The sequence below is a fragment of the Andrena cerasifolii genome, chromosome 2 (assembly GCF_050908995.1).
Source record: "Andrena cerasifolii isolate SP2316 chromosome 2, iyAndCera1_principal, whole genome shotgun sequence".
Classification (NCBI taxonomy): domain Eukaryota; kingdom Metazoa; phylum Arthropoda; class Insecta; order Hymenoptera; family Andrenidae; genus Andrena; species Andrena cerasifolii.
The window spans coordinates 289,079-301,144 of NC_135119.1; the positions used below are offsets into that span (position 1 = coordinate 289,079).

The 12,066-nt window shown below is 40.2% G+C and overlaps 1 protein-coding gene across 5 annotated transcripts in view; it reads left to right on the top strand.

The window, feature by feature from the left end:
* The window catches only part of Oatp33ea (Organic anion transporting polypeptide 33Ea), a 132,424-nt gene that overhangs the window by 55,457 nt on the left and 64,901 nt on the right, over nt 1–12,066 (top strand). For all 5 annotated transcript variants that reach the window (XM_076830278.1, XM_076830274.1, XM_076830273.1 and 2 more), the window contains exons 3-4: nt 8,301–8,726; nt 10,855–11,102. In XM_076830278.1, coding sequence (XP_076686393.1) covers nt 8,301–8,726; nt 10,855–11,102 — 674 coding nt within the window. The remainder of the gene's footprint in view (nt 1–8,300; nt 8,727–10,854; nt 11,103–12,066) is intronic.

Below are 12,066 nucleotides of genomic sequence, written 5' to 3' on the forward strand. Positions count from 1 at the left end.
AATTTTTACCTGTAGAATCACCCCCTAGAGGATTGACTATCTGTAGAGTAACACCCTGTGTAGTAGGATGAATCGCCTCCTCAAGTTAAATTTCATAATAATCGGTGATGAAACCGTAAAGCAGCGAGGGTCAAATGGACCCTTAAGGACCCCACCTGCATGATGTTTAGCATAACCGCGCGGAAGGAGAGCTGGAAAGCCAACGATAACGTGGGCGTGCAGCGGAGCGATGCATGCTATTATTCGTAGGATAGGCTCGAATGACTGGGATCCTTGGGGGCCTCAGTGTTCGCTGTCACTTGGCCAAGAGAACTAGTTATTTCTGCCAATGAGTACGAGCCTGCACCGAGCCTGCACTACTACTTACACCAGGCCTGTCCAGGGATTTTCTCGCACGAGCAACCGCGAGTTGCTGTTCATTCTTGAAGGCAGCGAGCCAGGCCCCTCGCTCCCCTTAAGAACGAAAAGTCCTCGTGGTGGGGCACAACTGTCGCTCTTGCCTTCGCTTGGAACAACCCGCGGTTGCTCTTCGAAGGAAAGAATAGAAGTTGGATAGGACTGACTTACACTGTTACAGTTTTCCCTGTCCGTTGTATACCCGCAGTATTATTTCCTCGATGGGAAAACACCATGGATGTCGGGCTCCTTAAGGATGTGTCGGACCTATTTTTAAAATGTTACCAAGTTGATGCAAATTTGTGAGATTGTTCTTTGAAGCATTCCTGATGAGCTGTAAAAAATTTAAACGAATCCACTAAACGGTTGTTGAGTTATAACGATTTTAATTTTCACCGATTTTACATGTACTCTTATGGAAAGAGACGATCTCGACGGATAAAACATCTGAAAAAATGTTGAAGAAATGCTACCAATGTTTTCAATTTTTTGTACATGTAACATATGGATAGATGAGAATACCTGCTAAGTTTCAATTGTTTTCACTACACCGTTTTAAAGAAATAAATTATAACTTGAGAAAATTGCGCTGTCGGCATGGTATGTATCTCGATGGCTTATGAAACCGCGGCAACATCGCAATCAGCTGACCAAGCGAAGCAAACTTATAGGTGTCGTCAAACGTATGTTTAACCTTCTAGCTAACTTTTTATCTCCATTACACTCATTTCATATACTATATATATATATATATATCATACCAAACATCATGCAAATCGGACTATTTTGACACAAGCTGTTTGTATTCCTTATGTAAAAGTAGTCCGATTTACACGGTGTTTGGGATTGGCCACAGCGATGGAGCGATCGCGGCGATAGCCTGGTCGGGCCATCTCGGGGCCGACAATTATACTAATTAGCTTATCTCCCTCTACTAATTAGCAGCATCGCGCGACACACACGTGTACTTCTCTGATTGGCCATGCATCATCGGCACCCGAACCGGTGGCTCGGCCCGCTCTGTTTCCGCGATCGCTCTCTTGCTTGTGAACCGCGTACCGGTAAACACCGCTGTTTCTCCTAACGCGAAACAAAAGAGCTATCGGTGCTCCGACAATACGAACCAAGTATTTCTATATACTTCGCTTCGGCCTCGCGCAATCGCGTGTACAATTTCTTGTAAATTAAGTGCTCTACTGTTAATAGTAACATTTCTTTTAATTAGTTATTAAGCACCCTCGTTTATTGTGGCGACATTACAATAACGTTAATAGCGCTCTCTTAAATCTATACGTTCCGCCGCGTGAACACAAACTTGCTCACGCGTTAAAAACAAGTGCGTGGTGCCCCTCGTTCTTGTGCGAACACACGGCATTTGGCATGATTTTCATCGGAAAACCCCAAGGAATCCATCGGCGACACTTCCATATCCATACGATAAAGAGTAAAGAATTATTTTATTTCCTAAACAGATACAGGGTAATTCTGGAGCTGTGCCCATCACCCCGTGGCGAGGGCTGCCCTTCGCAGTGCCTCACTCGAATTTTATGGTTTTTGCTGGAAAAAGGTAAGAATCTTGGGCCGAACGTAGCGAATTGGGGTCAGGCCCCTGCAGTGGAGGATGAAATATCCATTACAGCGTATTAAGAAATTCTTTTCTTCATCGTGTCGAAAGGGAAATGACGCCAATGGATTCCTTATGTTCTCCCGATTAAAATCATACCAAACATCATGCAAATCAGACTACTTTTACATAAGGAATACAAATAGCTTGTGTCAAAATAGTCCGATTTGCATGATGTTTGGTAAGATTTTAATCGACGGAACGCCAGGAATCCATTGGCGTCGCTTTCGCACAGATCTGACGAGAAATGAGGAATTCGAAGATTTGTCACTTCTTAATAGGTACTCCAACCCCTTCGAGGGTCGAAAGCCATAACTTCGGAGAGACACCACGGGGGGTTGACCTCGTCACGGTTGCCAGGCGGATCAGGCGTTTCGGGCCAATCACCCTGTACTTTAGTCTAATATTGTACGTCCCATATGTTCCGTCTTACGGGACAAAAGCGGGCTCAGAACGATGCTTGTTCTCGAAGAGTTCGTTGGGAACCATTTGTCTGCCAGATGACCAAGGGGCAATCGACATTGTGCCGTCTTTTGGAGGATTTTGACTGTCTTCGTTCTGATATAATCCGTTGGTTGCTCTGTCAGCGGGTGGTATACGGTAACTTCGGACCGTCGTTCACTGCTGACTCGCGGGACGATACGGTCATAAACCGCGACTCTGGCTAGACACTCCGACCGATCCGATCTAGCCAGATGTCTGGTCTTTCCTCCGCTGGCCCTTTTCGCGCTCACTAGGACATTGCTACTAACTAGGATATATTCTTTAAAATATGGGCAAATGTGAGAATGGGTTCATTATGTTGTATATGCTTCATATAAACAGAAAATAAGTTTGACCGATCAATCTACACACATACTGGGTCGGTAACCAATAGTGAAGTCGCCTTTGTACTAGGATTTAAATAATCTAGTAATAGAGATCTTTTTAGATAAGATATTCTGTAACTTCCTGCGTTTACATCGCTAAAACTAATCGCGCGCCTTGTTGTACACTGTTCGAGGTACAGAAAGGCGTGCGTGCAAAACAATTAATTCTTTTGGCTAGTGCGGAAGGCAGTAGATAAAATCCAATACTTTAATGTCCGCACGTAACTGTGAATGTCCGCACTAGAGACGCAATTCCAAATATTTTGAGATTTCGGGGGCAAGGTATAATGTTTTGGAAAAAACAATAAGAGGCCCGCGATCAGGAAGTTTTACTTTATGAAGAATGCTTATTATCGTCATGTTTAGTGAACAACATTCGTAAAACTGTAGGAAAGAGTCTTGACGTTGCGCATTGCATGTCTACTGCGTCCGCTCGTTACCGTCCATTTCCTTTCCGCAATAGATTAGATTGAACTTGTATATAGACCCCAGGTTATGAACAGATGAGTAAAAACTTTTCATGCTCTATCCGTAGGTTAAATCAGTACGTGAAATTCACTAAGCTTTTGGTCATAAATTTCGATTAAACGTCGCTAGTCACTGTGCGAACGTCCGCATGTAACCTGCGAAAATGGCTCGCTACGTCACCAAGAAGAAGACGGTTCCTCCTCTTCGAGAAAAAGCTAGCCAATCAGCAATTTTGGCACCTCTCGAAATTTTAATGTCTTGTCTACCTTCGACGTCGAAAAGGTGGACAAGAACAGAACTCAATCGTCTTTCGAGTGACCTCGTTCGTCTCTCGATAGAACTCGATCGGCACTTCCCTGATACAGTCATCGATCAGACAACATCACTTGGTCAAGTCAAGCATTCGTGACATACAGGGTCAACCGTTAAAGCTGCAACCTACGCGCGCGCGAACACACGACAATGGCAACACCGCCTCACGGACGCATTCCACTACAACCATTCACCGGCTCGGCGTTCGGAGGGCTGCCAGTGATGCCCGAGTTTTTAAAATTTTAGGATCGTCTCTTTCAAATTAACGTCGTGAAGAGCTATTTGAAATTTCACGGTCTGGGTTGAAGAATTTGGGGCCTTTTTCGTATAACTTTTGAACTATAAAAGATATCGGAATGCAATTTGTGCCGAAAAATGAGGAAAAATTATTCCCTCTTAATGATGGATAATTTAAAATATTTTACGTTTACTTAATTGTACTTTTATCAATTTTTTAACTACAGGGTGTCCCACTAAGGAGTGGACAGCGCGATATCTCTTAAAGTATTGTCGATAAAAATATAAAAAAAATAGGGAATTGCATGGTTCGAGGGGGCCCATTTATTAGCGCGAACGAATTTTGTTTTCGATTATTATTTTAAAAGATACGATGGTCAAGTTCGGTTTTTCAAATGGAACTATTTTTTTTGAAGACCTGAGTTGATAGTGCGTTCCAAGACAAATTCAATAAGCTTTAATGTATACACTTTATTTCCACTGGTTTTTAAGATATTGCGCTTGCAAATTTACTGATTTTCACTGCAAGAAACCCCTCTGGAATGGCAAAAACCGGGGGCGGTCTTACTGGCGCCACGGGTGGCACTGCCTGTTGAAATGAATACTTACCTGCCAAAGGTCTACGCCAGAAATGGCAGGCCCAAAGGCCGCCACGGGTGGCACTGCCTGTTGAAATGAATACTTACCTGCCAAAGGTCTACGCCAGAAATGGCAGGCCCAAAGGCTGGACAATTCTTTTCCGTCAGAAATGCTACTTAGGTAGGTACATCTGCGGTATCGAGAAGCGCATCGTTACTTTTATTTCGCACTTGCTTCTACGCTCGGATGGCCGGTTCTTTTGGGAGGGATGCAAGTTGGATTGGTTAGGTTAGGAGGAGTGAAAGTTGCTAGACTAAATTTCAACCATAGGGAGCAGATTGTATCAGAACCAATCGAATTTGCATCCCTCCCAAAAGAACCGGCCATCCGAGCGTAGAAGCAAGTGCGAAATAAAAGTAACGATGCGCTTCTCGATACCGCAGATGTACCTACCTAAGTAGCATTTCTCACGGAAAAGAATTGTCCAGCCTTTGGGCCTGCCATTTCTGGCGTAGACCTTTGGCAGGTAAGTATCCATTTCAACAGGCAGTGCCACCCGTGGCGCCAGTAAGACCGCCCCCGGTTTTTGCCATTCCAGAGGGGTTTCTTGCAGTGAAAATCAGTAAATTTGCAAGCGCAATATCTTAAAAACCAGTGGAAATAAAGTGTATACATTAAAGCTTATTGAATTTGTCTTGGAACGCACTATCAACTCAGGTCTTCAAAAAAAATAGTTCCATTTGAAAAACCGAACTTGACCATCGTATCTTTTAAAATAATAATCGAAAACAAAATTCGTTCGCGCTAATAAATGGGCCCCCTCGAACCATGCAATTCCCTATTTTTTTTATATTTTTATCGGCAATACTTTAAGAGATATCGCGCTGTCCATTCCTTAGTGGGACACCCTGTATAATTGATGTGAAAAGCTTTTGCAACCCGTTTATTGGATATTGTATTTAATGCTCTTTTTAAAATTCATGGTGTTGATAAATAATAGGCTAGTTGTTTCTTTCATAAATTGATTTTATTGTTCTGGTTTTCTTTTTTTTTATAATTTTATTCTTAATGCAGTGCATGCATAGATCGGACGTAAGGAGTAACTAATGGGACGTGTCTTTGATTATAGCGGTGTTTCAATTTTTTTCTACAATTTTTGTGTCTGAATGTTTTAACCTTTTAGCTACTGGCTTCCGTTAATGCCATTTTTTTGGAACGATGCGCCATTATTGTGGCTTTTACACGCAGGTGGCGAAAAATTTCTCCGTACAGGGGTATAGGGAAGGCTACACGCACACTACTAGAGTTTTCCCAATCCGTTGCATGCCCGCCGCTTCGTTGGTTTCGAGCACCCCCTTCCGGACGACTTGTAGAAATGCTATGGATGCTTGCATCCTCGGACCGCCCATCGGGGCATCGCTGACCTAACCTGTTCCCTAGTAGCATTTATTGTTGGCATTTTGATGGCCAACTAATTCCCAACTTGAGGATACTGTTGGCCAACCAGAAATGCTAGTAGGGTTACTTGCAAGTTTGTCAGAATACTGACGTATACTAATGCAACATTTACCACCAGATGACACTGAAAACGCAACTATAGAAATTGAGAAATGCAGGGAGACGAAATTTGGGCCCTTTACCCTACTGGTTCGCACGTGTCCAACAATGTTTTATTTCTGAATAAGACTCCTAACGCGATAGCTGCTTATAGGTAGACGCGGTCTAATAATAATTTCGACTCACGCAGTACGTTTATGTAGTAATTAGGCTTGGTGTCGGGCAGAATGAACGTCACACGACAATAAGCTTGAAATTGTCTCATGTTCATTTATTCTTCCTTGACAACGAAATCCATTATTACTGTTGGAATTTGCAGAGTAGAGGGGGGATTCTTGTAGTTATGTCTGGAGTTCGATCGGATATGAAGCATCGGATTACTGGATGACGATTGAGTGTCGGACGGCGTGACACAAATGACAACAGTCAACAAACTCGCATATTCTTTCAGTATTTTTTACATATTGCTCGTCAGAGGCTTCAAACGGAGATGCAGAGCATAGTTCACTTTCAAGATTCAAATCACTCGATTGAAATTTCTCAAACCACTGTTTATATGTATGGATAGTTATAGTGTTCAGTGGAAGAGTATTTTATTTTGCGCACACTTAAAATATCTATGATTATAATTATTTAATTGTTCAAACCTGTGTCTATTACTTACTTTCACTTCGAAAAAAAGCCCAGAAAATTCCAACGGTAAACTCTCATTTGCAATGCAGATAAAGCCATTAGTTAAGACTTCCATTAACAAGGAGAGTATCCCAGATGTCCGCCTCTGATTGCTTTGAATTTTGGATATGTTTTAGAGGACCGAAAAATAAGAAACAAGTGTCCTTTTATTTTGGCCTGTTTGCATGTTCAGGGTGTGAAACCACCTCTCAACTTTCATGAGAATAGGTGGTGACATCTTCCGATTGGTTTGGTTTTTGGCCAAAGCAATCGGAGTCGAACAGCTCAAAATCTTATAACTTTGAAGGGTGGTTTCACCCCTCAAACATGCAAACACGCCAAAATAAAAAGTCACCTGTTTCTTATTTTTCGGTCCTCTAAAACATATCCAAAATTCAAAGCAATCAGAGGCAGACACTTGGGATAGTCTCCTTGTAAGTAAGCACCATTTCACACCAAATACTTTTGTGATTTACGATTGATATTTCGGATACATTAATTTGTCACGGACAGAACTGGTTTGACAAACATAGGGGAAGGTCGGAAATTTGAATATGCCGGGTCTCCCCGAACTGGTACAACCCGGAAGGAAATTCGGCGTGAAAAAATAAGTCGAAACTGCAGAGTAACATTTTTGAATATGAAGTTTCATTTCTGATTAAATCGATGTTGAAGATTCATCGAGTACCTACCTACGATTGTATACAATACATATTTATGTAGATACCTGACTAAATATGTTTCGACTTAAAGGATCTCGCAGTAGAGTAACCGTCCTTGCTCTTGTATTTCTAAACAATATCAATCATATGGTTTCAAAAAAATATAATTCTTGAGTAAAAAAGACTTTTGGTTCATTGTCCATCCTTCATTTTCTAATGTGGTAGACCCGAACAGCAGCACATGTGTAGTTTGCAGTGACATACTGGATCAGATTTAAAAGCAACTATTTAAGCTCTTGTTAGCCTCACCTCCTTACACTTACAATATTCTCTGTCTCCTTCTTTTTATACCTACATATTCTTCGTTTCTCATGTATATCAGTGAGTGCACTAATGGAGTAATAACAACAACAACGACGACGACGACGACCACGACGACGATGACGATGACGACGACAACAACAACAACAACAATAATAATAATAACAATGCCAATGACATGGACAATGGAAATGGCAATGGCAATGATAATAATGATAATAATGATAATAATGATATCGCATACGTGAGGCCACGGATACATATGTATGTATGTAAGTACCTTTACGCGTATTAAATGAATCTTCAACTCCAATTTTTTTGGAAACGGGGATTCGTGTGAAAAAATGTTGCTCTACACTACTCGATTTATTTTGTTATGGAGAATCATTTCGTTTCGGGTGGCACCACCAATTTAGAGAAACCCTGTATTTAAAATAGCAATCGCAAAGCCACAAAAGTGTCTTGTACGAAAAGGTCCTAATTGTAAGATACCTACGGCTTAATCGATTTATCTTTGTAGTTATAAAATAAGAAAAAAATACGTAAAACCAAAATGTCATTATACTATAGAACAATATTGTATCGTACAGTATTACTTTTCAGGATTAATTCTTTCTGGCAACGAGATCTCCCAAATTCTATCTTTGATATTAACCTACTACGGAGGCTCAGGGCATCGACCAAGATGGATCGCAGTTGGCGTCGGTCTTAGTGCATTCTCTTGCCTTGTTCTTGCCCTTCCGCACTTCTTATACGGACCTGGACGTGACGCACTGGCCTTGACCAAGGAACACCTCGATCAAACTTTGCTGAACGCCACCACGGTCCCCAAGGACCTGGTCATTTGCCCACGCGTCGTCCAGCTGGAACACTGCGACGAGGAAACGTTGCTGGACGTCAGCATTCTTCCTCGACTTTTGGTCTTTCTCTCGCAATTTATCCTTGGAATTGGCACCACTCTCTACTATGGCCTTGGTCAGACGTATTTGGATGATAATACGAAGAAGAAAAACACTCCAATGCTTCTAGGTAAATACTTGTTATCAAAGATGAATTAATAAAAAGGTAACGTTAAATTGAATGTTACTATACATATAGTTATATTTTTAGGCAACTACAGCATGTAGGCATAACACATATTACTACATATAACGGTAATTACGGTATGTGGAAGTATTCTCGACGTTTGCACTTATTACAAAAAGAATCGGATATATTTCTGAATGGCCTCAGTGGCCGATGAACACGAGGTTTGAGGGGAGGTGTGGGGAGGGGTTGTGGACCCTAAATCTAAAATTATAGCTTCGGGTATTTATTAGTTTCCAAAATATTAATAAAAAATTATTGTTAATTTTTTTTACACATTATTTTTTTTAACTGCATACACGGAGATCCATCCTGCCCCCCCCTCCTATCCAATTTGTTCTATGGACAGCTGAACGCGTTCCCCTTACCTCCGCGTGCCCCTCAGGCGCCTAAAAGGCACTTGTATTTAGCTGAAATTCAAAGCGAATTTTCTCGATAACGAAGCGCGATATTAAAAAATTGTATTCTATATTTTCGTCTTATTTTGGCCTGTAGAATGAACCCCTAGAGTGTTGACTATCAATAGAGTAATAGGTATCCACCCTGTATAATAGGATGGATCGCATCCGCAAGTTTCTGGTTCAAATCTCCTAACCAGGCCGTTCGCGCCCCTCAAGAGCGAAAGGTCCCCATGGTGGGGCACAACCATCGCTCTTGTCTTCGCCCGTAACCACTCGCGGTTGCTCTTCGAAGGCAAGAGCAAATTTGGGTGGGCCTGCTCCAAACCCACATCGGTTCACTACCATGATTTACGCACCCACAAACGGGCGCGCAACCCTTGCACCAATTTAGCCCCAACCAATACTAATATCCAGAACAAATTGGAAAGTCAACAGATATACTAAATGTTTTTTTTACTAATATCTCGGAAACTAATAAATTTCCGAAGCAACAATTTTAGATTTAGTGTCTCCCCCCCCAAAAAAAAACCTCGTGTCGATCGACCACTGGGGCTATTCGGATGTACAGCCAAAGAATCAATAAATGGGTATTCTGATCTAGACTTTCTATAAGCTGGAACTTTTCTTCTTCAAATTTTAGGCATTGGGAATTCAATTTCGAAAAATTATTGCGAAAAATGCTTTTGACTCAAAGTGGGTTCATTTTAATCAAATACCAAAGTTTTTTATCTTCTTTTTAAAGAAGTACGATATACCTACTTACTTTGTAGATAAAATACATACATATATAAAATTCTGGTATCTTACAGTAAAAATCAGTACCTACATAGTCAGTACATAGTACAAAAAGAATTCCGATTTCAATTCATTTTGAATAGTGATGCTTGACTCTGTTTCGCAACTGAAACATATGATTGAACGTATCGTATAGTAATTTTTACTATATTGTTTTTATTAATACTACTCGTTATTTCATCTTTATAAACAATTAATAATATAGAAACACTGAAATGTGATACTTTTTATGTGAACCATGTATAATATAGCAGCTTCTTTTATACATACATCTACTTACTTATAGTTTACCGTAAAGTGTGTATGTTTACAGCGAGTAAATTGAATTTGTACATATGTACGTAAAAACTCAAGGCTGTTTAGTGTGTTTAATACAACAACATGTTTATTTTCGCTTAAAACGCTTCTTTTCCACTGCTGGAAACATCGTTACCAGTAGTAACCGAACAAAATTGTTACCTGAAAACTGTTGAAGTAGAATAGAAATATCAATATTATTTTTTATTCATTAATATTCCATTTAAGATGTAAGCGCGCTTCAACTTCTATTACTACTTAATCCAACGAGGTCAACCTATTTTTCAGTCTGTTCTACTTTTAATCTAATCTTTCTATCATATCATTAAACATTCCATTTAATTCACCACTAATTCAGTGACAACATACTCATTTAAACAAAATTTGAATCAACGATTGAACACCAAACAATCGGGAAAGCGATACTATAGTTTCCGGAAACCGGAAACAAAGGCCGTTCTGTTCTCATGAACTATACACGATAATCTATTATAGTCTAAAAATAAGTAAAAATGGAAAACTGATGAGGGTTCTACATACGTAACTCAATAATGATGAATGTTTTAATTACCGACTAGGTTTCACGTTTGCTCTGAGAACAGTTGGTCCAGCAATAGGATTCTTATTAGGCTATGGTTGCCTCAGCTTGTATATAGATCCTAGTTTGCATCCCGTGATCACGAAAAAGGATCCACGATGGTTGGGTGCGTGGTGGCTGGGCTGGATTATTTTAGGTGCCACAATGGGCATGTTTTCTATCTTGATAGCTATGTTTCCACGTGACCTGCCGACTACGAAGCCTACTGCAAATGACACTGTCAAAAAGGTAATTTTGAATTATTCTACTTTCTTCTTTGCATTTTCTTTCTCGTATTTATAGTAGAGCTATTACTTTTTGACCCGTCGGGTACCCCGCTACCCGGAATAACTTCAAGCCATTGAATGTGGTATGTTCGATCATTTTCGGTTAACATCAGACTATACCACAGACAATCACAGATAATACTATATTCAATTGCTTGAAGTTATCCCAGGTAATGTCCGGGTACCCGGGTACCCAACGGGTCAAAATGTAACAGCTCTAATTTATAGTGCTTTGAAGTCACATCTAAATGTAGGTATCATGCTAATGATATTATTGTTGCGAAAATTTATTCAGAAAGGCCAATCCGTTTGGCCGTAACTTTACACTTTCTTACAACTGATGATTCCTTCACCAGTTCACAGTATTTGTTTAGAATATCGAAACAACTGATATGATAAAGAGTTTCAGAGATGTACCAAGCAAACTATTAAAGTAAACAAATTAATAGTGCAATGGTGCATTTACCATTTCAGATTACTTCTAATGATATTGATTGTGACAGCAAAGAATATGTTAGTTATTACTTTTTCGTTTCCTATCGAATCGCCAGGGAAAATTTTAATCATTTTCCGAGTGATAAATTGTTTTCAATATCTTCATATACCCCGGTAATGTTTCGGGTAAAGTAAATATAGCACGTTAAAAATAGATGTTTCAGTACGCAATAAAACAGCGGCATTTATAACATCCTCTATATGTATAAGCCAAGTATATCAGGGCTTCGAGTACGCACACCAGTCCATACATGCTTGCCTATTCAAGAAATGCGAATTATACATCTACATATATCTGTACGTACCTATTTAACATTTATATGCATATGTACATATGTATATGTGGGGACACATGGTTGGACCTAAGTCCCATATGAGAAACCCGAAGCATGCATTTCGCCATTTGATGACTGCGATACAGTAAACCCCTT